At 35.4% G+C, this 26,177-nt stretch overlaps 3 protein-coding genes and 1 pseudogene across 5 annotated transcripts; 2 read left to right on the top strand and 2 right to left on the bottom strand.

The window, feature by feature from the left end:
* The first annotated feature begins 4,165 nt into the window (after positions 1 to 4,165).
* LOC140835101 (probable sugar phosphate/phosphate translocator At3g17430) lies at positions 4,166 to 7,247 on the top strand. Its single transcript, XM_073200449.1, has 6 exons — positions 4,166 to 4,424; positions 4,967 to 5,028; positions 5,121 to 5,382; positions 5,783 to 6,048; positions 6,135 to 6,229; positions 6,687 to 7,247. Exons 1-6 carry the CDS (start codon positions 4,411 to 4,413, stop codon positions 6,858 to 6,860), a joined length of 873 nt encoding a protein of 290 aa, XP_073056550.1. The 5' UTR covers positions 4,166 to 4,410; the 3' UTR covers positions 6,861 to 7,247.
* A 797-nt stretch (positions 7,248 to 8,044) lies between these two features.
* Positions 8,045 to 15,342, top strand: LOC140835096 (ion channel CASTOR-like). 2 transcript variants are annotated; one of them, XM_073200443.1, is made up of 12 exons: positions 8,045 to 8,566; positions 8,837 to 8,908; positions 9,265 to 9,882; positions 10,050 to 10,232; positions 10,450 to 10,509; positions 10,596 to 10,799; positions 10,990 to 11,238; positions 11,867 to 11,965; positions 12,362 to 12,556; positions 12,806 to 12,898; positions 14,022 to 14,288; positions 14,732 to 15,342. In XM_073200443.1, the coding sequence occupies exons 1-12, from the start codon at positions 8,123 to 8,125 to the stop codon at positions 14,948 to 14,950; spliced, it is 2,703 nt and encodes a 900-aa protein (XP_073056544.1). In that variant the 5' UTR covers positions 8,045 to 8,122; the 3' UTR covers positions 14,951 to 15,342. The 2 variants fall into 2 exon arrangements, with proteins under 2 accessions (XP_073056544.1, XP_073056543.1); XM_073200442.1 differs by lacking the exon at positions 11,867 to 11,965 and adding an exon at positions 12,022 to 12,120 and having other exon boundaries at positions 8,051 to 8,566.
* LOC140835097 (uncharacterized) lies at positions 12,588 to 24,463 on the bottom strand. 2 transcript variants are annotated; one of them, XM_073200445.1, is made up of 16 exons: positions 24,210 to 24,463; positions 21,780 to 22,388; positions 21,394 to 21,706; positions 20,392 to 20,538; positions 20,227 to 20,315; positions 20,017 to 20,109; positions 19,646 to 19,772; positions 19,063 to 19,127; positions 18,791 to 18,965; positions 18,467 to 18,661; positions 18,310 to 18,357; positions 17,246 to 17,386; positions 16,936 to 17,018; positions 16,224 to 16,339; positions 15,667 to 15,789; positions 12,588 to 12,606 (listed from the first exon to the last, which is right to left on the bottom strand). In XM_073200445.1, exons 1-15 carry the CDS (start codon positions 24,236 to 24,238, stop codon positions 15,707 to 15,709), a joined length of 2,313 nt encoding a protein of 770 aa, XP_073056546.1. In that variant the 5' UTR covers positions 24,239 to 24,463; the 3' UTR covers positions 12,588 to 12,606; positions 15,667 to 15,706. The 2 variants fall into 2 exon arrangements, with proteins under 2 accessions (XP_073056546.1, XP_073056545.1); XM_073200444.1 differs by lacking the exon at positions 12,588 to 12,606 and having other exon boundaries at positions 15,451 to 15,789.
* Positions 24,259 to 25,946, bottom strand: LOC140835103 (3-hydroxyacyl-[acyl-carrier-protein] dehydratase FERN, mitochondrial-like; annotated as a pseudogene).
* Positions 25,947 to 26,177: the final 231 nt, after the last annotated feature.

Below are 26,177 nucleotides of genomic sequence, written 5' to 3'. Positions count from 1 at the left end.
ATAAATAAATTTAGGTGTAACTAATTCCTTAGTGTATATACGGAGAGGGGATAACTATATTTAATTATCACTTTATTGAAAAACGATGTTTGAGAAGATCATTTTCAACGTTAAAAATATCAATTTTTGAGAATAATGTTTGTAAACTTTTAATACATTCTAAATTAAATTTTTGAATATAGTATATTCCAGATTCTTTAATGCTTTCCATCATAGGCCGGGAAGCTTTATTCCAACTATCAGCAAATTAATTTTGAAAATTCAAAGGCCGACGTTCTATCTTGACTAACAACCACACCGAGAGAGACTAATCACCGAGAGAGACTAATCACAAAAAATATATGAGATCTGGTCCGAATTTGTTCCACGGCCAAGGTCGCTGCAGCGCATGCTGCGTTAAAATTAAAAGACATAATATTTGAGGGTTAGTTCGATTCTATCATTGATCTTGTTCGATATGGTTTACCTAACTATCTTGATTTGCAAGTTATTACGTTAGTTTGATGGTTTACTGTGTAACTAAAGAATTGATCTCACTTAATAGATTTATTGAGCTCTTGAATATATCTAGAGTTATTTTTCGATGGATAACGGACAATAATTCGAATGTGGAGGTTGATGAAAATCATAATAGATTCTTGGGAAGACATCTTTATTCAAATTAGATTGATGTATTGAAAAGTATACTTTCATTAATTTTTAGTTTACATCGACAGATAACGGACATATTATCATATATTGCAAATTAAGAATTACTTAAAACATCTCTAGATAGAATTTCATAGGCTCATCCGATCCAAAATATTGGAACTTTCAGCCAATTCCCTTGCCGCCAGTACTTCGGAGGAAATGAGAAACGCAGCTAGAAGAAAAAGACGAGAAATAAAATGGCCTTCAAAGCCATCTTTTTCAGAAATAAATTCGAATTTATTTCACGAAGGTTATGGTTCGATTTGATGGCAAATTTGAAGTGTCCTTTTATGGGTACTACAAAAGACTTGCTAAGATTTATCAGGTCTTTGGGATAGGTCCATGAATTTGTTGGCAGTTGGGAAATGTCTCCGTTGAAAATGACTAATGTCAACTTTTATTAAATACAATCATCCAAGTTGTAAAAATTAAGTCTTGGAGTGAGTTTTTATATATTCATCGTGACTGATGGATGTAATTTTTATGAAATAATTTGTTTTTCTCTAAAAACAAGTTGTACATACCTCCCCACACACGTACGGTGAAAATTTGTAAAATAATATTGATTGACTCACTACAAAAAAACGGAAGGCTTAGCGACGGTTTTTACGGAAACCGTCGCAAATGTCGCGACGGTTTTTTATAACCGTCGCCATATAGCGACGGTTTTTCAAACAACCGTCGCCAAATAAAAAAAACGACGGTTTAATAAATACTGTCGCTTTTTTAGCCACGGTTTAATACAAACCGTCGCTTTTTTAGGCACGGTTTACTATAAACCGTCGCTTTTTTAGCCACGGTTGAATAAATCGTCGTAATATATTGCGACAGTTTTAATAAACCGTCGTAATATATTGCGACGGTTTTAATAAACCGTCGCAACTAAAAACAGGCGACGGTATAAACAAAACCGTCGTTTCTTAAGCCACGGTTCAAAAACCACCGTCGCTTTTTTAGCCACGGTTTTTTGAAAAACAGTCGTTTTTTTAGCCACGGTTTATTAAACCGTCGTAATATATTGCGACGCGTTTTGATAAACCGTTGCTACTTAAAACAAGCGACAGTTTACAAAAACTCATCGCTTTATTCAGCAACGGTTTACCGTCAACCCGTCGCAATATACGGCGACAGATACAAACGTCTTAATATATATAGCGACGGTTTGGTTTTAGTATAAACCTTCGCCGATCTACATCGGCGACGGTTTATGGAAAAGCTGTCGCTACTGGCGACGGTTTTATCTGAGACCGTCGCTATGATTCTATTTATACCGAGGTTCACGAACAATTTTCTTGAGCGATTTTCACCTATCTCTGGTAGTAACCAAACTCTCTAAATTTTTCGAAGTTTCGGTTTTTTATTTTGTACTAACTATTTCGTATTTATTTTGTAGATTTGCTACGCGGGCGATTTTCCAGCGTCACGTGGAAGCAGCTCTATCTTCGCGCAACATCAGGTTTTAAAGTTTTTTTTTGTACAAAAAATTTAATACATGATTTAATTTTTACGTAATAGTTTATTTATGTAAATTTAATACATTAATTTTTGCTTAAATTTATTATCGTCGCGGTGCATCAGGTGGACTTTTGTTACATACCGTCGCTATATTAAGCGACGGTTCTTTTAAAAAACCGCCGATTAATATAGCGACGGTTTTACATATACCGTCGCTATAAATAACGACGGTTTTTGCACAACCGTCGCTCTTTATAGCGACGGTGTTGTTATAACTGTCGCTATATTAAGCGACGGTGATGTAAAAACCGTCGCTTTTTATAGCGACCGTGTTCAAATAACCGTCGTTTTTTTTAGCGACGGTGTTGTAGAACCGTCGCTAAATAGCGACGGTCTTCTTTAAATAAACCGTCGCTATTAAGCGACGTGTGTTCAAAAACCGTCGCTTTGAGAAGGCGACGCGCACTTCTGTGTCGGACTTTCAAACCATCGTTAAAACCGTCGCTTTACCCTTTTAGCGACGGTTTTAGCGACGGTTTGACCGTCGCTAATTGTTTTTTTTTTTAGTGACTATGTAATTTGGTGGTTTAGACTTGGCACAACATGAGAAACAATAAGTTTCTTTATTCTTGATCCTTTGACATCAACAGCCTCCAAGTTTGTAAAATTTCATCGTTTGGAAGGTTCATATAACGAGAGTTAATGGTGTACTATATTTGCCAAATATTTGAATTTTAATCGGTGTCAATTCTATAATCAAGTCCCTGATTTCAAACGATCTTTATCTTTATTTTAGCGGCTGAATCGACTTTGAATCTGTTTAGAATATACAGTATGCTTCTTAATGAGTTTCACAATCTTATGTTGAGAGACATCCCTCATAGTACCTATAGTATAATCAAGGACTTTATCTTTGCAAGTTGCATGAGTATACAAATAAAGTAAATGTAATAATTGGATAAGATCGTAAAATATTATTATTAATATAAAGATTATTTTTACATAAGACTCAATAAAGTCTTAGCCACAAGTTAGCTCATTGGAGACCTACTCTAACAATAAATTCCATACGACTCTTACAAAAAAAATCGATATACCGAAATTTCGGTACGGTATCGACAATATTATCTATACCGAAAAAAATTGAGTTATTTACATCGAAATACCGAAATTTTTTTAATGTCATACCGATACCGAAATTGGCGTTATATTAATATTATGATTTTAAAATATATGAATTTTTTTCAATATTTTGGTATTTTTTGAATGTCATACCATACCGAACTTCGTACTATACATAAATTTACGGTATATTATTAAATTATGTATGTGCGGTATTTTTCGGTACCGCCCCGAAATAGTTATTACTGTTTCACAAACTGCCTATATCTTTTCTGGGTGTTAGGTCATATAATGATGTCCTTTTCTCAAGTGTTTTGACGTAGAACATTCAATAGTTTAGTTCTCCCTGTGAAAATTTGTGCGTTATATTAATATTATGATTTTAAAATATATGAATTTTTTTCAATATTTTGGTATTTTTTGAATCTCATACCATACCGAACTTCGTACTATACAGAAATTTACGATATATTATTAAGTTATGTATGTGCGGTATTTTTCGGTACCGCCCCGAAATAGTTATTACTGTTTCACAAACTGCCTATATCTTTTCTGGGTGTTAGGTCATATAATGATGTCCTTTTCTCAAGTGTTTTGACGTAGAACATTAAATAGTTTAGTTCTCCCTGTGAAAATTTGTGCGTTATATTAATATTATGATTTTAAAATATATGAATTTTTTTCAATATTTTGGTATTTTTTGAATGTCATACCATACCGAACTTCGTACTATACAGAAATTTACGGTTTATTATTAAATTATGTATGTGCGATATTTTTCGGTACCACCCCGAAATAGTTATTACTGTTTCACAAACTGCCTATATCTTTTCTGGGTGTTAGGTCATATAATGATGTCCTTTTCTCAAGTGTTTTGTCGTAGAACATTAAATAGTTTAGTTCTCCCTGTGAAAATTTGTGCATTTCTTTGTCTCCTTGTGCAAAATCAATAAACCTCTAATTGTTTCTTGAAGATGTTTTGTATCCTTTTTGTTGCTTTATAACACGTTTCCTGGTGTGCTGCTATCTTATGTCTGATGTTTCAGTAATTTGTTTCTTGGAAATCAATGTGATCACATACCACCTATTGTGCTTAATAGTCTTCACTTAATTTCACTTTCTCAGGTTGTTTCACCTGTGAAAATGACTTTTGAAATGTAAGTGATTTACATCCTCATTCTTATTCAGTTAGGTTGTCTGAGTTTTGCCATTCATCTCAGAGACATATCACTTATTTATGTTCATTTCATGATATAGAATAGATGTTTCATTATGGCAAAATTGGACCATCATGGACGGTAATTTTATCCATTTTGTAAACTCTTGTCAAGCATTGGGGAAAATAGTATCTCAAATATTTTTGTTATGACCGTGGATATCAGTTGGGCCACTTCAATAAACTTACGTGGGTAAACTATTATTATGATTCATTGGGCAAATATATTTTTATGGGATTTATTGTAGCATTCTGTGGGTTTGTTTCTACTCGTATACACATCATCACTTCATTGTTTTCCCATATAGTTTGAGTCCGTTGGGAAAGTTTATGATGGAGTAATCACCAACTGTATCCTCTGATAGTTCTCACAGAGGCAACTTGTTTTGAAATGTTGCTATGTCCATCCCAATTGTTTGAATACCATTTTACATTTTTGTAAAGCACTACCATTCTCAATTTCTAATCTGAACTTTCTTGCAGGTTTGGAAATACTGCTTATTTGTTCATCTCCGTGGCTTTCATCCAAATGCTCAAAGCTTTGAGTAAGTTTGTGTACTTTCTTTCAATCTTGGCATTTTTGGTTATCTTCGAGAAATTTACTAATAAAAAATCTTCACCTTATATCCAATGACAGTGCCGGTTGCCACTTTTCTCATGGCTGTTGTATGTGGTACTGACAAATTAAAATGCGACATTTTTTTAAACATGATCCTGGTCAGTTTTGGTGTTGTCATATCTTCATATGGGGAAATTCATTTCAACATAGTGGGAACAGTTTATCAAGTTACTGGAATATTTGCTGAGGCTCTTAGGTTGGTCCTCACTCAAGTTCTACTTCAGAAGAAGGGCTTAACACTCAATCCTATCAGAAGCTTGTATTATATTGCCCCTTGCAGGTACTCTTACATGTTGTGAAAGCTCGTCCATTGAGTGCAGCTTTTTTACTATTTAAACCTAATGTGAGAAAAGCGCAAGAATGAAATTGATGTGGAAAGCACAAAATTGGTAAATTTTAAAAATCTGATTTTTTTTATGTGTAAACATCATAAAATTTCAGTTACAGGAGCATGTGGTCTTGTTATCAAACAACCAAAATGAGAGTTTATCTTCAATTTCAAGGTGCTTGTTTAGTTATCATGTGCGACTTCCTTTTTAGTGTTTCGTTTGAAAATTTGTTGTGGATAATAAGGTGTGTTTGGTATTGTTTTTTGAGGAGACAATTTTTAACAACCACAATCTCCCCCCCCAAACACAACAAGTAATTCCAAATCATGATAATTTTCTTTCCATGCGCAGTTTTGTGTTTCTCTTCGTTCCTTGGTGTCTTTTGGAGAAGCCGGAAATGGAAGTCTCCCAGATACAGTTCAATCTGTGGATATTCTTCTCAAATGCACTTTGTGCATTGGCTTTGAATTTCTCAATTTTTTTGGTAATTGGTAGAACTGGTGCAGTGACAATTCGAGTCGCCGGTGTTCCTAAAGATTGGATACTTATTGCCCTTTCAACTATCATTTTTCCTGAGTCAACCATCACCAAACTCAATATTATTGGCTATGCAGTTGGTACCCTTCTCATTCCATTTTCAGCATATGCGGTTCTTGAAAATAAAATTCTGGAAGGTGTCCTAAAGTTACTCCTGTTTCTGCAGCCTTATGTGGTGTAGTCATGTACAATTACTTGAAGGCCAAGGATGTTCGTTCATCTCAAACTTCTGCGGAGATTATCACTGAAAGAGCAGCTAAGGTAAACACTATATTTAGGATAAACTCTTTGTTCTGAAGTAGCAGTTGATGTAAAATAGAAAAGCCAAGTCACCAATCTCCTCCAACTATTGAAGCTGATCGCTTGAGTTACTCGGGGAAGTAGCTTGTTGTTTGCTGGAAGTTCAAAATGGGAACACAGCATGAGAAAATGTCTAAATTTAACATTCACGAGAGGGAAATGAGCTCTCTAGTTCCTTTAATGGGGATGATCTCTATTGTGATCAATCCCACAAAATCATAAATTGTATGTCGATTTCTTAAATTTGCTATTATTTCCCTGTCCCGTGAAATACTTTGAACATTTGTTAACTCCATGAGATCTTGAGACATTACACATTCGTTGATTAATGTAGCATAACGTTGCTTGTCACTGCTTTTTCAAATAAATGAAAGAATCGATGCCACCGAAACTATGGCTTACATGTCCGTTTTTACAGGACCTAAAGACAGAAAAGAGGTCGTCTGATCTGTATTTTCCAATTGAAGACTCAAATCATAGCCTTGCCGGAAAGAATGGAAGAAGTGGATCTCAACTAGATGTAATGGTAGACGAAGAAGCCCCATTGATTCCTTCTTCAAAAGGTCTTTCTTCAAGAACAAAGCCTACGTAGTAGGTAAAATATGCTTTCTTTTGCCTCGTCTTTCATTTCTAGAGCAGCTTTATTTGCTAGAATGAAACTAGAAGATGTTTGTTCACCCACACCCCCTTTTTGTGACGTTATGCCATTCTTTTGTGAACATAAAATAGTTCAAGAAGGTAGCGAAATATTTCCTTTGCTTGCAAACCATTGGTAGTTTTCACAGCATCGATTACTAGGAATGTTAATCTAGTGCTTGGCTTTTTTGCTTTTTTTTTCCCCTTTTTGTAATATGAAATATTGAAGTAGAGCATGTCTCTTTGGGTGTACAATGACAGATTTTGTTGTATTTCTCGATTATTTTAAAAACTTGTTGTATCTCTTAATTGAGTGAATCTTTAGTTGTCTTTTCATGGAAAAGATTATTTTCTTTAAGTAATCTTTAGTTTGGTGTATAACACAACTCATGCAATCAGTATTACATTTTCTTTCCTTTTTTTTTATATAAACACATGTCACAGATGATAAATAAAGAAAATACAAAACACTAGGTATATCCAGAGATTACAAAATCAGTGTTCGAAACCATAATCGAAGAAAATGGTTATATCAAAAAATAGATACGTCCCATCAATGAAATCCAAATTTTGAGAGACATAATATGAACATCAGACAGCAGCTAGCATTCGATGAACACGAATCAAAATCTTCCGAAAAATAACTTCCACATCCGACCTCTCACCATCAAAAAGTGCCGTGTTACGAACACTCCAAATGTAATTCACATGTATTTTGAAATATAGATGATAATAATAATAATAATAATGGACTGAGTACCAATTTTTGGTAAATAAATATATCTATTTTTTTTATGTACTTAGTTGTTAATCGTAAATTCACGGTTTGTAGTTTTCATTTAATTTACCAAATATAAATATATAATTTCGTTGATATAAGCTGGTTTTAATATGCGATGAGGGAAAAAATGCATCGACATTAATAAAAATGAAAAGTGGATGGAGCTCAGTTGATTTCAATCACAATTTCATTTAATGGATAGAAAAGAGATTAGATTTGGTCATTATTATTTTTCTTTATCATGAAATATTATTCCAAAAAATAAAAGTAAAATGCGAGGAATAAATCATCCTAAAGTAACGTCAAGTTTTTCCAGGGGTATTATTGTAAGTTAATTAGCGAGGAGGGTGGTCCCCATCCACGACACGTGGGGTCCATCATCGCATGTGATTTATAATCGCGCCTCACCGAACTGAACTTGCGTAGGAGTTCCGGACATGTCCCATAACTCCGATGCCGCCTCACCGTCGACGCCCGGCGGCGCGAGGGACTGGGTTTTTCCTTCTTATTCCTTCGTTCACTCTGCCCGTTCTCACCACCAACGAACCTCCCGAAGAAGAAGATTCTCAACTCACCCCACGCAATTCAACTCGGCAGCCGCTTCGTTTCCGTCTCGCCCAGCTACTGATGACTCCACTCCAGTTATAAGTAGCTATCCTTCCAAGTTTTCAGGGTTCAGACGGCGACGTTTCGAGTTCGGAAGGAACTACGAGAAGTCAACGGTGGCCGTTGATGATACTTCGGATAGAGGGGGAGTCGTGGAGGTTAATCCAAAATATGAAGTTTCACGCGAAGCCAAAACGACGTCTCCTGGGAAGAATTTTTCCGGTTTTCTAAGAGGAAGGTTGAGAGTTCGTTGGCAGTTAGCTTTTACCGCGGCAGTGAGCAAATATTTCCTCTCTCTTCTGTTTGTGTGACATTAGCGTACCACTCTTTAAGCACAATGTACGACGGTGGTGGCTAGGATTTATACATCTCTTCATGATGAATGTGGAGAGATACCTTGTTTCACTGCATAGCTGTGAAGCGTAATTGTTACCTTAACCACACTTTTCTCTAACTATATAAACTATGAGCGTTTGCCTGAGAATTTTGCATGACTCGAGCTCCACAGAGTAGAAGTTGATATTTTACATTGTGGTTGGGTGCAGATTCTTATAACGGTGCTATCTTCGTTGGTACAGAAGAATTTTTCATTACACAATGAGATTATTGATTTACAGGTAACTCCACTAAATGTTTTAACCATATAAGTATTTTTATTCTCAATAGTGGAAAGTAGATGAGCATGATTCACTAGTTAATTTGAGATATACGTGGTTTAGTGATTGAATTTTAGAGTACATGTAAGATGTGTAAATGATGGAGTATCATGAAATGTATGTCTTATTTGTCAACTTCTAAAATAATCTAGCCTGGTTGTTAGTTTTAAAAGGTATTTGAAATGATTTGATCTAGTTCTATCAAAACATGGTGGTATCACGTCTAAAGATTTTTTGTAACAATTCACAGAATCAATTATTGCTCAGGATGCTGTTAATCATTGCTTGCTAATAAGCGTAATTCCACTCTTTTGCAGGATCAATTATCCAAGCTCAACGTGAGGTTAAAGCTTTGCAATCATTTGGACCCTGTAGATATTAATATCATGTCAAAACAGAATTTCTCTATTGATAGTCTTCCTAGCAAAAGCATTAAAATTGTAGCATTAGCTTTTTCAATCATACTGTTGTCTTTCCCTTTATTACTCTTCAAGTGTGTTGACTATATCTCAAATTCAAGAAAGTCGCTGGACAATAACACAGAGGAAGTCTCTTTGAACAAGCAGCTCGCGTATAGGGTGGATGCTTTTTTATCTGCAACCCCATATGCTAAGCCTCTGGCTTTGTTAGTCGCTACTTTATTGTTGATATGTCTTGGAGGATTAGCGCTTTTTGGCGTGACAAACGACAATTTAGCTGATTCCCTTTGGCTTTCTTGGACTTATGTAGCTGACTCAGGGAATCATGCAAATTCCGATGGCATTGGTCCTCGGCTTGTTTCTGTTTCCATTAGTTTTGGTGGGATGCTTATATTTGCAATGATGCTTGGCCTTGTTTCTGATGCTATTTCTGAGAAGTTTGACTCACTCAGGAAAGGAAAAAGTGAAGTAGTGGAGCAAAACCACACTCTTATCCTTGGGTGGAGTGATAAATTGGTATACCCTTATTTGATGTTGTATCTGTTCAAGAAATGTTCCTTTTTCCACACTGAAATGTTGTGCAGCAAAAATGTTTTTATTTTTACAGGCATCCTGTTTTTCAGTTTTTGTTATGTCATGTTACTAGAGTGCGATGCTGAGTGGCAGTTCTATCGTATTGACAGGGATCATTGTTAAATCAACTTGCCATAGCCAATGAGAGTTTGAGTGGAGGAATAGTGGTTGTCATGGCTGAACGAGACAAAGAAGAGATGGAGCTTGACATTGCTAAGATGGAATTTGACTTTAGAGGAACATCAGTTATATGCAGAAGTGGAAGTCCTCTTATACTAGCTGACTTAAAAAAAGTATGCTATTTCTTGGTTTTCTTCCATAGCTTCCTCATATTTCACTTCTTTTTTGACTCGTTCTTAATTTGAGATCCAAGAATTTCTCCTCACTAAGATGACAAAGGCTATTTGAGATCTATGGTTGTATACACATGTATGTGTATGTGGCTGTTTGGGTAATTAACCATATAATGGTGGAATTTATTTACCAAGCTAATTGTTAGAGATTTCCTAGGTGTCTGTTTCTAAAGCCCGTGCTATAATTGTCCTCGCCGAAGATGGAAATGCTGACCAGGTTAGCCCGATGGAGGATAGAACACATCTCGATACTGCTTGTTTAACATTTGATACCTATTTGAAGTTTCTTTCTTACACATGCAGAGTGATGCTCGTGCACTAAGGACAGTATTGAGCCTAACAGGTGTAAAAGAAGGATTGAGGGGACACATAGTGGTAGAACTTAGTGATCTTGATAATGAAGTCTTAGTTAGACTCGTTGGTGGAGATCTTGTTCAAACTGTTGTGGCACATGATGTAATTGGTAGGCTGATGATTCAATGTGCTCGACAACCTGGGCTTGCTCAGGTCGGCTTATTGTTGTTTTATTAAGTTTTGTTTATGGTCCATTGAAAATGGTAACCTTTATCATCCTCTTATCCGCTGTTTGTGTGTGACACCGCATACTGTTTTTTAGATTTACTTTATGTACTTGATTGAAACTTTGCTTCCCTTTTTCAGCTTTTCTCAAGACTATTTTGTGGATTTTCCAGTGCAGATATGGGAGGATATTCTTGGGTTTGAAAATTGCGAGTTCTATATCAAAAGATGGCCACAGTTGGATGGGATGCAGTTTGAGGATGTTTTGATCAGCTTCCCAGAAGCTATTCCTTGTGGGGTGAAGGTAGCATCAAATGGTGGAAAAATTATTCTAAACCCTGATGACTCTTATGTCCTACAAGAAGGGGACGAGATTCTTGTTATTGCTGAGGATGATGATAGTTATGCTCCATCAACTCTACCAATGGTGCTTCCCTTTCCTTTTTACAACATGCCAGTAGTTACTATTTCTGCATCTATGCCTATTAGCTTCAAAGACTGACGATGCCCATCATATCCTACGTGAGATTCAAGGATACCTAGCAAAACTCACTTGTCGATTTTTATTTTTTTTTTGTAATTAAAAAAAATTAAATTAGTTAATAATCATAAAAACAACAACAAAGAGGATGTCAACAATATTTTATCATCATCATCTTCTAACATAATTCGTCATCACGTTTTACCCTCCACACTCTTTCTTGCAAGTTTGACTGTGTATTTGAAATCATATTTTGCGAAACAACTCTTTTTATGCCAAGGGACTGAATTCAAGTAGTTGATAATTTATGTTGTCAATCTTATTCTTAGTTGACCTTTTTCACTTCCAAGAGTTCTAGTTGATTGGAATCTCATATTACGATGTGGAAAAGGTAGTTCCTTTTTTTTCAAACTTATAAAATGCACTTAATGGGGGAAACAAATATCATAAGTCAGATGGTGGGCTTGCCATTCATGAAAGAAATGGTGTTGGGTTGGTTCCTGCCATGGAATTCAAGTGAGTGGGGCATACCATAAACAAAACTTACATACACAAAATTAATTTCGTTATTCAGGTCATTGATGCAACATTCATACATATTACCAGACCAACAAGAAAGTCACAGAAGATTCTACTTTGTGGATGGAGGCGAGACATTGATGATATGATTGTGGTAAGCCAGCTAATTGAAGCCCCTAATTCTTTCTCTTCTTCAACTGAATGCTGCAGGTCTGGAGAGGAAATCTACCACAGGATGAGATTGACCACAAGTCTTTTGAGCGGATACTTCTCTGTGGTTGGCGGAGAGACATGGAAGATATGATAACGGTAATTCAAAATACACAAGTACAGGTGGCTAGTGATATTTTGTCGATGGAGCTTAAATTTCTTGGTGATGCACCTGACCAAGAGACGAACTCATCACCTTGTTCAATAAACATAATGTACCTGCAGATTTTCAAATTTGAACATTCGTTTTATTTGTTTAAGGCTATATCCTATTCCTTCCAAATTTTGCTGTACATCAAGTTATTCTGTTCAAAATAAACTTTGTTGTTTGGATTGTTAGGTATTGGATGCTATTCTAGCACATGGATCAGAATTGTGGATGTTCAATGATGTTACAGAGAAGGAAAGAGAAAGAAAGCTAATCGATGGTGGCCTCGACACTAGCCGACTGGTGAATATAACACTTGTCCACCGTGAAGGAAATGCGGTCATACGACGTAACCTTGAAAGCCTGCCTTTGGAATCTTTTGATTCGGTAAGCTACATTGATCATTTGCTTGGTAATAAACATGCAATAGATAGAGCCTGCGGTGGTGAAATTGAGAAGTGATAGTTAGAGGTGTCACTGGGATAACACTTTTTATTGTTAATCATTCCAAAACCTGATATATTTGACGACTCTTTCCATAGAGAAATGAGGCTGTTTTATTATGATTAAATCATTTTAACCAACCCAATTTTTTTTACTCGAGTTTCCTTCCAAATAATTTTCTCGGTGACGCAGATACTGATTTTGGCTGATGAGTCTGTAGAAGATGCAGCAATTAAAGCTGATTCTAGATCTCTGGCCACATTATTGCTGATTCGTGACATTCAGGTACATTAGTTGGATGATGATTTTCAATTTATTAACAACATAGATTCGTAAATTGTATTCAGCTCTTTATCACTTTTACTAAAAGTGATTATAATTTGGCCTTAATATTCTTTGCCCCAAAAACATTTTTGACAACGCAGAAGGTTGATGTGCCCTCACTGAGACAATTTGGTCTACTAGTTTATGAATAAACTGGCATTAGAGTGTGGATGTGCCCTCACTGAGACAAAAAAGCTGCTAGAATGTACTAGCTAGAATCTGTGGACTGGAATTATTTTCTTTTCTAACAACTCACTCAAGTCTAGATTTATCAATCAGTTATATCTGCTTTAATTTTGCAATTCTGGCCACCTAAGAAGTTTGATGGAATTAATTATTCAACAACAAAATAGTTATTTCTGCTATAACATCAAATTACAGCCTTAATCGATAAAAATAAATATACATTTCCAATCCCTCCAGCAATTGAGAAATTCTTAATTGGTTCATTCTTCGAAGGTGCTGCCAGAGCTCTAGATCCTCAAATAATTTTATATTCCCGTGAACAGGTGATCTAAGGTCAACTAAAAGGAAATGTCTTTTCACCCACTCTCAGCTCTCTACCATATTTTACGAAAAATTGGTCTTCAGTTCCCAGTCGTCGATTTTTTTTGTGTTCAGTCCCTGTGTACTTTTTTAGTACCACATTTCCACATGAAGTGTACCACATTTTGTATGACATAGTACCACAATTTTGTGAGCAGGAAGTGAACCCAAAGAAATGTTTTGATTGGGGATTTTTCACCAACTTCCACCATATTTTACCCATATTCCAGCTGGAATAAACTTTTAAACTAGTTTATTTTATTAACTATGATGTTATTCTTGGCCTGTCAGCCAAAGAGTTTGTTCAAATATTTGCTAGTTATATGTTGGCATTGGCTTCTAACTCTCTCGTATGTTGGTTTTAAATCTCGGCCTCACTAATCCTAGATGGTCATTTACCCCAAAAAAATGTTGAAAGGTGAAAAGGAGCAAAATTGACCTCTTAACCAGACATGCATGATGTGCCACTTTTTTTAATTACTGGTTCTGTGATTTTTGATTTTGATCATCAAGAAAAAGATTAATCTTTGTTTTTCAGGCAAAGCGCCTTCCAATAAGAGAAGCCACGATTCCTCAAGCTTACAGAAGTAGCTTCTCACAAGGCTCGTGGATTGGGGAAATGCAACAAGCTTCGGATAAATCGGTTATCATCAGTGAAATTCTTGATCCGAGGACTAAAAATCTGTTGTCCATGTCGAAAATCAGTGATTATGTGCTATCAAATGAGCTAGTTAGCATGGCTCTGGCCATGGTTGCTGAGGATCGCCAAATTAATGATGTACTGGAAGAACTTTTTGCTGAAGAGGTGCATTTCTGTTTAAAAATTTCATACAATTCAGTTACACCATTTTCTTGCAAAACAAAGCTATTTTTCTTTTGTACCATGGGTTTTCTAGAATAAATTTGTTGAATGGCAGATAGCTGACTTCTGATGTTTGTTCTATTTCTTATCTTTTGAAAATTCTGGCAAGAATAACGTGGGAATCTCATTTCATACCAAGAATTTTTTTTGGGTCCGAAATGTTTGAGTTTTGTTTAATTCCAATAGAAAGAAACTAGCCCTTGTCACAACTTTTGAAGTATCCCCATGTTTTCTAGGGGTACATGTGCTGAATACTTGCCTGACCCATATCCAAGCTGTGTGTCTGATTCTGCATGTGAGTCTTTTTACAAATAAAGGTGCATCATGGCTCATTGATTATTCACGTCTCCCCCTAGTAATCTTCTACAACCTTCTACATTTCACAGGGTAACGAGTTGCACATAAGAGGAGCGGATCTTTACCTGTATGAAGATGAAGATTTGAGTTTCTATGAAATAATCTTACGTGCACGTCAAAGGAGAGAGATTGTGATCGGATATCGTCCATCCAATGCAGAAAAGGCGGTGATCAACCCCTCGGCCAAAAACGAGAAAAGGAAGTGGTCCCTAAAAGATGTCTTTGTTGTTATTGCTGAGAAGGAATAAACTCACTTGTCTATGTAAGTCGGAGTTCTGCTGGATTGAGAATTTTGCATGCTTGACGTGAGTATATCGAGGAGCTCAGCCACAATGTCCGGTTTCTCGACATCTGCTTTGAAGTCTGCTACATTTTTGTGTTAGATCGACCATGCAAAAGAGTAATTACCCATTTATCAAGATCATCAGTATGTTAAACTCTTCAATGCCACCAATCTCTCTAAATATCCTGTCAGCAATATATTTGGAGCAAAGACTCGCGCACCCACTCGTTGGCCCGAAGCACCTTCGAACCCTTCTTTATTAGATCCTTGTTAAGCTTCTTAAGTTCACCTCTAAAAATATGTGATACATGCATGTTTTTTATACTGAAGAGGGAATTTTAATGTTATTTAATTTCAGGTAAGAAGATGTAGGATTAACTTAATCGCGTCTCGTAAGTGACGTGATTATTTTAATAGTACAATTATAACGAAATGACTTATAATGTCATAAAAATATTTCCAGAATAAAATAAATATTATGTAAATTCAAACAAATAGAAGAATATTCTCATTATGTGGATGACTATGTAATGACAAAGTTTACTTGAAAAAGACATGCTTCCCTAGCATCCGTTAATTTGAGTGGTGATATGATCGGGATTCACACCTCTATTCGTCAAAATTCTACCCAGTCTGACATCAATGCTTAAAAACTTTAACGTGCCACAAAAATTTTGTTACCTGACTAAGCTACAATATGAGTTCAACAAAGCAACATTATCTACATTTCCCCGGATTCAGGTTTGCTGCCATCTACCAAATGACTGCCCAGTCTAACGATGTCTTCGACCAGTATTTTTCCATCTAAAGCAAAGAAAAATACCAAAAAACACGTTAGATTATATTTTGATGGCACAAATCTCTGACGGGGAAAAAAGCCCAAAAGTTTGCAAGTCATTGAGGTGTTCAGGGCCTCAGGTACAACCAGATCAGTGTTAATATACTAGCTCAATTTAAGTTTGAAATTCAGGATTTTGTTGGGTAAAACTAATAAAAACCAATCTCGGTTACCTTTCTATTTCTCGAAAAACAATCAGTCTTAATTCTGTTGCTGTTAAAAAGACTGATAAAATAAAATCAAAACAGATTCAACAATATATTTGAGAAAATATATTTCTAGTTTTCTTTAATAACCAATTAAAAAAAGGAATTCTCCGACGATATTCATGCTCCAAACATAGCTTAAAATGCCATTAAAGTGGCTGTTATGTGCAAGCAAGGATCAAAAGGTAACTAACCTGCATCTTTGGCAAGACTGCTGACAAGTTCTTGCACTCCCTCTTTATCTAAAGTGTCTTTCAAGTACAAAGCCGCAGAAGCCACCTCCTCAGGGGTCACTTTACCATCATAATCTCTGTACACGTGTGTTCAATTATTATTTACTAGACAATACAAAAGCATACCTTCATAGATCGCCTTGCCGACACTAGCCAAATACTATGTCAAATATCAATTAGTCAATAGAGAACTTGGGACGAAAAGTTCAAAATATTCAGGAATCACTCAGAGAAACTTGAGCAAGATATTCCATATAATTTCGCTAGTCCCACTCTCTATACTGGTATGGTAACTCTCCCAGTCTGTGAATATCAAAACGAAAACCCCTACAAAACGAGGATGATTCACGAGCTAGAAAGCTGCTGAATGTATTGCATTTGGATTTGTGGACTCCAACTAAATTCTGTTATATATTTCTGTAACGTGGAAAGATTTGATGACAACCTCAACTGCACTGAACTACAAATTTTGGTATCCATTTTAATTTTGACAATCTCGACATTAAAACATTCCCAGATCGTTGGAATTCTGGGAGAATGGCAACACATAAAATTTGCACAATTACTTTGAATTTCAAATAGCAAGGACCTTGTACGCTTGTCACTAGTAGGATAAGAATCCGACCAGTAATGAGAGGCAAAATGCAAAATAATTAGGACATCATTGTTCTACCTGTCAAGTATTCGCCAATGGTCACCAATTTTTGCATCTACATCGTCAATCTCTTTCTCAAGATCTTGAAGCATGGCACCGACCTGGACCAAATAATCCCAAATAGAGTAAATAAATCCAGTTTAGCTACATTGGGAACTCTAAAAGATGTCCCAGCTTTTTTTCACTCGGACCTTGCATTTTCTGTTCTTTTCGTGGGTAGCTTATCTCTATTCTCTACGCCTTTTTTGTATTAGATAGTACTAAGTGCAAGGAATTTAATTATCCAGGATCGTGAAAAGGAAAAAACCATACGATGAAAAATCAATACCTTATCTATGAGCGCAGATGAAACATTGTCACTCTCAGGTTTAGCATCCTCACTTTCATCACTAGCAGCTTTGTATGCCTTCATTGTCTCTATTTCGCCATCTGTGCCATCTTTATCCACTATGCTATTGTACAGCTCAATCTAGAGATGTTTTTAGAAATCATTCCAAGCTACAGACACCGCTATTTTTAAATATATTCAAGTGCATTCACAAACATTACAACAAAATGTTCAAAAGCTTTAGCGACATGGATTTTCAAAATTCTGATATTTTTAAATAAAAAAGAAAACTTCAAGGATCCACGTTTAATTTCAAACAAAAATATTGTGTCCCCAACTAATTTGGAACTAAGAAGGTTTGGCTAAATTTATTTCACCTAGCTTATAATTATAGAAATTTATCATATTACTATAAAAATAACGTGAATAAATATTTTCGATATATTTTGGAATCTATATCATTCAATTTTGGGAAGGTATATATGGAATATAAAAAAAATTGGGGATATTTTGGTCTTTTAAACTATCAAAACAAGAAAAATAAATTAGGGTGACCAGCCATTTTTGAGCAATTTATAAGTTGTTTAATAACTTATTTTTTACATAAGCTCTTTCAAAAAAATTTACCAAATTCTTTTTCAGTGTTTATAAGCTTTCAACAACTTATAATATGTTTTAAAGCTTGTAAGCTCGGCCAAACATTCTCTAAGGCTTATCTGAAGATGATTCAGAGAGTTTAGGAGCTTAAAAATCAATTAAGATGTTTGGATCAGATAAATCAAAAGAACTTAAAGATGGTTATGTGTTTGGTATCATAATATATTTTTATTATGATAATAATTACAAAACGAACATAATACAAACAACTCATTTTGACGTCTTATCAGCTATGCTCAAAAAATTTACCAAACAATTATGTTTTAGAAAAAAATACATGAAACATGTCATAATGATTAGAGTTCAGAGTTTATAGTATAAACACGCCCAGTTGAATACTCATTGGATAACAGCTCCACCAACCTATACACATTCAATTAAAGGTACGCCAAAAAGTCGTTGCATACCTCTTTATTGACTAGACTGAGGAACTCTTCACGCTCCCTGCTTACTGACTGCATAAGACATCAAAAAGAAGAAAGAAAATTTTAAGAATCAACAACAACATAAATTTAAAGAGTACAAAGTTATAAGGAACTTAAAATCCCAACAACTGGTAATTACAGAAGCAGAAGCAAGAACGGCTAATGCACGGCTAAGCTGACAAAGCTTTTCTTGCTTATCGACAGCTCTTTCTCTGGCTTGTTCTTGCACTGGTCTAGCAGTTGTTAATGCCATCTCCTTCAAAGCCACGTCTTCTTCAACACCAGAGGATTTTTTCTTCTTGGTCAGCTCTTCTTCCTCTCTTGCTTCTTCCTCCTACAGTCAATTCCATAAAAAAAATTAAAAAGAGTAAAACGGCCCAAACCAATGGACATATCAAGAAGCACCTGACTCTTATAGACCAAAATTGATCGAGTTTCTTGGGGGAAAAAAAATTCATAAAACCTTGATAAGTTCTTCCTGCATTTCAAGGAAGTCCAACTTCCTCCTCCTTTCTGCAACAGAATCTTCAGATGGCAATGATGTGATGCCCACAGTATCTACGACCTCATCTGGTAGCGAAGATAATGTAGCTCGAACGGCTTCTTCTGGACTTATATTTCCAGATACCGCAAAGGCTCTGCCAAAGATAAACTAATTATATGCTGTTCAACAACTGCTAAGAAGAACCAAAATAAAAATTAGACAGGAAAAAATAAGGAAGCACTCAGATGAACCTGGAAAGAATCATAAGTGAAGATGGAACAGAGTGATTCAAAGATAAATCCAGCCAATCACGCAGCTGCAATGCAAGTAGACAATTATTAATTTAATTAATTGTGACAATTTCTGTTCTTACTACCAAGCTCAAAAAAAATTCCACTACCAAATTAAAGCATGGCCCAGAAAAGATTTGGTTGAGAACGAACAGAAAATTCTGAATATTTTAAATAGACATGCAGAACTGATTTTTCTTACCCTTAAACAAATTTACAACGAGTACAGAATACAAATTATAGTGTTCTGAAATTTAAAGTTTCTAGAGAGTACCACTGCCATAAAATAAACTCTTTCATACTTGCTCAGGACTTTGATTACATTTTCATGTAGCACAATCAAAGGCTTCAGGTTTTAATCTGGTGGTTCTTGATTTACTCTTCACAAGTTATAAATGCACACAAATCATAACCCTTGAGTTTCTAGAGACTGGACTTGGATTACATTTTCATGTATCAGATTACACACTTGTTGAAATTTAAATTTTTGCTTCTAAGTCACTGTATATTCAATACAATGTTGTAATTTTTTGGTCGTACAAACCTGTTGGCGCATTTCTTCCACAGAAAGTATTCCAAGCATGCCTCGCTCTCTACAATCTTCACGAAGCTCAGCCTCTGATAGAGACTCCACACCCTCTGCTTTAATCAATTTGTCATCATTCTTGATCCTGGATAAAATTATCAAAGAAAATTAGTGATGAAAAGCCAATCAAATGGCCCTACTTTTTCTAATTTAAATACTCTTGTTCAGGATCCATAGTTAAATATACATAGTGGAGAAGAATGATATGTAGGCATGTTTTATACCCCAAGTCATCAATTCATTAAAAAGTAAACTACCGTACGCATAGGCTCTGATAGACTATCAGAATTTATATATAATGATTTAGATAGGATGTGAGATGTGGAGACCTTCGCAATTTGTTTCGCAGCATATACCGCAAATAAGAATCAGTTCCAATGGAGTTGATTCCCATGTACTTGCACATATTCACTAAACGAGGCCTGTCAACCAAAATAAACTTTAACAACAATTACAATAACTAAGAAATAATGATCTCAATATTTAATAATTGATCAATGAAAGAGACTATGAATATAACAAGCCAAACCTTTACCTACCTGCTGATATTATCTAATGTGAGTTCATCATTGAACAACTTAGCAAATCCTAAGATTTCCTCATTTGAAACACCAGCACCGGTTCTAGCCTGCACCAAAGCAAATATAAATATAAAATTATGGAGTAATGCACTTGAATAGACAAATTGATAGTTTTGCACCAACCCGGTTCAGAAATTCATCGAGGTCCTCTGCTGTTTTCTTGATCTCTCCACTCCGTGAATTTTGGACTTCTTTCGCCATTTCTTTGACTGTGTCTTGAAGAAACTTCGCATATTCTATTTTGGCCATTAACCTTCGTTTTAGTGCTTCCTACATATGTTCATGTCCGGAAAATTTAACATCCTATAAAAGAAGGCTCAAGCAAGATAATGAAGATCGAGAAATATTAAATATGGAGAACACAACTGCATGTGCAAGTCGTTTTGTGCTTCAGCATGGTACTTAGTCTGGTTTAGTCGACTCTAAAAACTAAGGCATATGCAAGGAAGTAAATTTCAGAATTAAAAGGTCACAAGTCCTTATTTTCAGGCACAGAAACTAATAACCCAGCAGTAAAGTGCTGAAACAGAATAAAAAAGAACTATAATGCTCTTAGCAAAGGCATCCGAATTGATACACGCCAAATGCAGCAATTGACGACGTCAAATTTTCAAGTAAGAATGAAAGAGTCTTGCATCTGAAGTTATGGAGTAGTCCACTTCTCTTTTTATGAATGGCATGAAGGTGTGCTTAGTCATTATAGCACTTTTAATAGGAGATATGTCAATGACTCCCCTCTTTTTCCAAAAGTTTACAAAAAGATATACTTCTAAGTCGGAACTTAGAACCATACACAACTTCTACAAATGTATAACGCCAAGCAACTACAAAAACTTCAAATGCTACTAAGAAGCTGAAAGAGGAAGTTTCAGTAAATTCATTGGTTAGCAAATGGATACTTGAGAGTATCCGAGATAGTATAATTTAATACAACACAACTTCATGTAACAAAGAAAAGTCATTTCAAGGAGGAATCAGTCAAAGCCTCATAAATGCAAATCAATATGAAATTCTAATCTAACTTTGATATTGTTGTCGTACCTAAATGATTAAGTTTTTTGATAATACTGTGTTTAATGGGTTTATATCCTTCTAATTTGTTACGACCAGGAGTGTGGTGAATACCTCTTCTTTCATCTTGTCCTGGAATGTTGACGGTAGCATGTTTGGAAACAGCTTCAGGAACACAGGTAACAAAAATTCCATGAATGGAACAATGATAAAAACGGCAAATGGAACTAGCCTAAACACATCAGCAGTAGTTCTTGTAAGCTGTTGCCTCTCCCTTCTGGAAAGACTTTTTCCTCCACCAAGTTTCAGCAATAATCTCGAACTGATCCTCACATCAGCCCACAGAAGCTTACAGCCCAACCAGTAATGCTTCAGTGTTGATACAAACTCATTTTTCCAGTGAACAAGTTTCTTGGCCCAGTCTTCCCTGAAAGTACAAAGAATAAACCATATAGAGAAGGCAAATTGGAAAGTGATGCACAGATAAAAAGAAATTCTACCTGCTCATGGAAGCCACAGCTCTCAGAGCCGGACCAATACCTAAAAATTTGGCCCAAAGTCTTTTTAAAAAGGACTTAACAACATTATGAGATCCTTGCAGCTTTTTAGCTTTTGCCTTGGCTTTGGCGGTGCTTAGACCTACAACAGCTTGATCACATTCTTCAGGAGATGCTTCCTTTCTCTTTTCTGCGGCCATTTCCTCATTATCTTCATTGTCACTTCCCAAATCTGGTTTATTTGCAGTTGCTGTGGAAGCATATCGAGTAGATTGAGACATCAACTTGGCACCCACCAGAGAATTGAAATTCGACCTTCCAGTACCATAAAGAAATGTGGAACTCCCATAAGCTTTATGCCTAATTATATCACATAATGAGAAATTTAAAAGTTCCTTGTTTAAAATTAAAGTTTGATCATCATTCCTTCTATGATCTGAAATATGAGAGAAGTTGTCTGTGACAGAGCTAAGATCGCGAGAGTCCAAGTGCTGACAGGATTGTCCCTGACTCAAGGTACTTTGAATAGAACGAACAGGAACCACAAAGCAATCTGAAAACACCTTCCTCCGCCTCAAAATTGCCAGAGCAGCCATCATCAAGAGTTCCCCTCTTCATGTAAAAAACTCGATTCAAACTTCATAGACTTAATACTAGTTATGGAGAGTAGGAATCTTTCAAATTTCTAGCAATCAACATAATTTAAACTCAAACTTCGCTATCGTACGTGTATCACGTATGGGAGTCTTTCAAATACTAAGTTTTTTTTTGCGTAGACAAATTCTCCAAAATGGTGATGCATTAAGCAATTAAGAGCACTTCTTGTACAAAATACATATCTAATTATCATCAAATTTATATCATAATCTGATACAGTAGTTGTCAACAGATTACAGTACAAAATAAATAGTCTTGACATTCGTCTCCACTGCTGAAAACACTAAAATAACAATTTCAAATCATTCAAAACCGGTCTCTAGTGTTTCCTTTTGCCCGTAAAAATATCGGTTTTTGAAACTTTAATTATTTGAAAGGATCCAACTTGGAGTGGGCGATAATGATGGACCCTAAAAATTTTAATGACGTGATATGTGACTTCTAGGGTAAAATAACTAACGGAGTCATTTTCTGATAGAAACATGTTGGACGTCATATAAATGTAAAAGTTTGTTCGAAATATCAGCACATTTCTAGTAAAATAAATATGGCTTTTATGGAAATGAAGAAAGAAGAGAAGCAGCAAATGGCTGGCATGCCTCACTTTGATGAATTTGCTGAAAACAAGAGCACTAAGAAGTTGAAGATGTCCTAACAAGAGGAAATGACCAACATAATTTTCATGTGGAGAAAGTTCTAGTTTTGGACCTAATTTTCAAAGAAGGAAGCCAAAACACTCTGATGGCTGATGCATAGACAGATAGAAAACAATACTTTGTTCTAAGAATCATAGACTAGTTGACCTATTTTCACATAGATGAGAAAGAATCTGTAGACTGGTTGACTATTCTCACATAAATGAGAAAATACTTAAATTGCTAAATAAATATTCACAACGTATTGGGCACACAAACATGGTTCAAGTCTTTACGAATGTTAAAATTGCAATATTTTAAAGGGGAAATATATAGTATAACTATACTCAATTATTTTTTATTGAGAAATTCCAATGTACAAAGCAGCTCGTCACTTAAATCCGATACTTGAAGATTTATTTGAAATTCCTCATTTGAAGAAGGTATATGATGGGGCTGTGATGCTTCATGGATACATATATAACAGACCATAAGCCTTGAGCCTTGCTAATTATCATATATCCCTGCACATGACCCTATGGTCTGACAAGTTGTATAGAATTAATCAGAATAATATAATTCAAAATTTTAAGAGTTTGAATGCAAAATCATATCATTCAAATTGTCCCGTATAGAACCGATTCATATTCCAAACTCGAGAAAGATCCATCAATATTCCAGTGTTTATAGAGATTTCACTTTTTCAATAGATTTATAACATTATCACAATTTCCTAAATATTCCGTTATTATAAAAAAACACAGACAAATATGGATGGAACTGAAGCAAATCATTCGAACCACAACAATCTAAAATACATTTGATATGTACTTGGACCTTCGATAGATCCCAACGTATGCTGGCTATGAGGGAAAACTTCAAGCTGGGCCATTGTTAAATCAAGCCCAATACCTGAGTTTCTTTAAGATTTATTAGTTTGGAGCTCAATACTACATAATGAAACCTCTATATTATTGATTTCTGCAGTTTCATTCGACACTTCCACAAGTGTCACACAATACACGCAATTTTACTTTTTCATTATTCAAAGTACAAAGTGTTCGATGAATTGTTTCTCCTAATTTTGGCAAGCTTCTGTAAACATAAAGTTTTCGTAAAAGAGAAAGTGTCAGCAACAAACCTGACGACGCGACCCTTGTTAAGATCCATGTTCTCTTTAAGGCACTTGCTTTTATTTTTAGTTTATTTAAAAAGAAAAGGCTCTTGAAAATGTCATGTCTAATAAAACTCTTTCTCTAGCCAAGCACTTTTGTACTGCTGGCCCAGAAGAGTAGAAAAAACTACTGAATGTGGCATTCTGCTGCTTCCGGATGAGCACCCATAACCGACATGTGCTTTGTCAATCATGGTTATTTTATAGATAGCGTAGGTAACATAGCCATAACCTCACCGCCAATCACAACTATTTCACCATCTTTGAAGCATGTGGTCACAAACTTCACCCTACAAAGTATTATTGCACATCATTCCATAGCATCAAAACGTGGAGCAAACTTTGAATACGTATAAACAAATTTTAGCCTAACATGACAAGCTTGAGGAAACTTACAAAAAAAATTCTTTAATCTGTCTAATGTTTTTCGCCTGTACTTCTCCAACAACTTTATCTCCAACGAAAACTGGTGACCTGAAGTTCAGTTCTTGCTTCACATACACAGCCCACGGCTACACATTTTACTCTCCATCATTAAAAATGGCTTCACCAATTATTCTAAGCTATGAAAAGAGCGTGATTCACAAAAATGAAAACAAAATAAATGATGCTTACGAAGTGGCAAGCAATGATTCTAGGAAACAAAGAAGCCACGAGCATTTCCGGGGACAGGGATCTCTGTGAAACCAGCTTGTTTGGCACATTTCAATTCAGAGTGTAATGGGTTGGAGTCATGGGTCAGTTTCGAATATTCAGCAATGTCAAAATCTAAAAAGGTTATGGCCTCCTTCAAAATGCCCCCAGTTTTCAGCATATTTTCCGAGGATAGTGAATAGTGCCTTAAAGAGAATTTGGATTTTAACAAGGGTCGCTTCATCGGCATTGCAGCGGAGGCTTTCTCTGTTTACAAAAAAAATGATATCTACAAAAATTGCAGCTAAATTTCTGAGAAGTTATTCATAGAACAATTTGTATTCTGAATAATGATTCGTGGATCTTTTTTGAGTTTGGTATCACTGGCCGACTGTTTGAATACATCTGCAAATTGTTGGACAAAGAAACCAAAATTCCAAGGACTAGCTTGGGTTTATTTCCGTTCCCAACTTTCTCTTCCTCCAAATAACAACAAGCATTAACAAATTATTTTTATTCTCTAAACGCAAAGTCTTTTTACATCTCCAATATAATAATGACTTCTAAAAAATCTCTTCCCAATATATTCAATTGTTATCTAAGAATATAGATCAAAATATCGTCAACATTTTCCACAATTTTATCAAAAAATGATTATAACATTTCCAAAAACAAAAAAACAAACAAACATATTTTATGTTATTTTCTCAAAAACTTCCCCCGATAATTTTCTAACGAACAAAACCAAACAAGCCCCAAATCTTTCACCGATTTGTCAAACAAATTTCCATTTCATTCACGTCACTCGCTGAAGGTCAAGAATCGAGCACAAAACAAACCAACTTGTTAAGCAAGAAAAAACCGAAAATCAATTAATCAACCACAGATAAACAAACTTTTCGCGCAAGAAAAAAACAATATCAAAACATTCTGGACAGATCATACACGGAAAAACTGGGAAAAAAAAGTTCAAAAATATGAAGACGGATCAACTAGAAACGAAAAGAACGCCGTTCTTGTTGTGTTTGTGAGATTTCGGCACGGAAATACATCGAGATTACTTACAGAAGCAAATGGTAAGAAGCAGTAATTGATCCGTGAAATGGAAGAGGAGCGTGCCTCAGATATATTTATACGTATAATAATAAGCGGATGTTTCTCATTAAGAATACTTGGGGAAGGGTACAAGAGAGGTTTTATCGGGAGAAAGAAAACGTTAGTATGTGGACGAGTGTAGCGTTGCCACATCCCCCATATTATATTTTATTTGAATTAAAATTTATGTTTAACGACTTATAAAAA

The sequence above is a fragment of the Primulina eburnea genome, chromosome 6, assembly GCF_022965805.1.
Source record: "Primulina eburnea isolate SZY01 chromosome 6, ASM2296580v1, whole genome shotgun sequence".
NCBI classification, from domain to species: Eukaryota; Viridiplantae; Streptophyta; class Magnoliopsida; order Lamiales; family Gesneriaceae; genus Primulina; species Primulina eburnea.
Note: the sequence above shows the minus strand (reverse complement) of the source record. Positions and strands in the feature narration are given on the sequence as shown.

What these genes read in the sequence shown, in the direction of transcription:
- LOC140835096 (XM_073200443.1), top strand. Translation starts at nt 8,123, where the DNA reads ATGTCCCATAACTCCGATGCCGCCTCACCGTCGACGCCCGGCGGCGCG. An exon ending in ATGAGATTATTGATTTACAG is followed by an intron (nt 8,909 to 9,264) that starts GTAACTCCACTA and finishes ACTCTTTTGCAG; the next exon opens with GATCAATTATCCAAGCTCAA. An exon ending in ACATTGATGATATGATTGTG is followed by an intron (nt 11,966 to 12,361) that starts GTAAGCCAGCTA and finishes TTGGATTGTTAG; the next exon opens with GTATTGGATGCTATTCTAGC.
- LOC140835101 (XM_073200449.1), top strand. An exon ending in CCAAATGCTCAAAGCTTTGA is followed by an intron (nt 5,029 to 5,120) that starts GTAAGTTTGTGT and finishes ATCCAATGACAG; the next exon opens with TGCCGGTTGCCACTTTTCTC. An exon ending in TATTATTGGCTATGCAGTTG is followed by an intron (nt 6,049 to 6,134) that starts GTACCCTTCTCA and finishes CTGTTTCTGCAG; the next exon opens with CCTTATGTGGTGTAGTCATG.
- LOC140835097 (XM_073200445.1), bottom strand. Translation starts at nt 24,238, where the DNA reads ATGGATCTTAACAAGGGTCGCGTCGTCAG. An exon ending in TCGATGAATTTCTGAACCGG is followed by an intron (nt 20,316 to 20,391) that starts GTTGGTGCAAAA and finishes GCTTTGGTGCAG; the next exon opens with GCTAGAACCGGTGCTGGTGT. An exon ending in TGCAGGAAGAACTTATCAAG is followed by an intron (nt 18,662 to 18,790) that starts GTTTTATGAATT and finishes AATTGACTGTAG; the next exon opens with GAGGAAGAAGCAAGAGAGGA.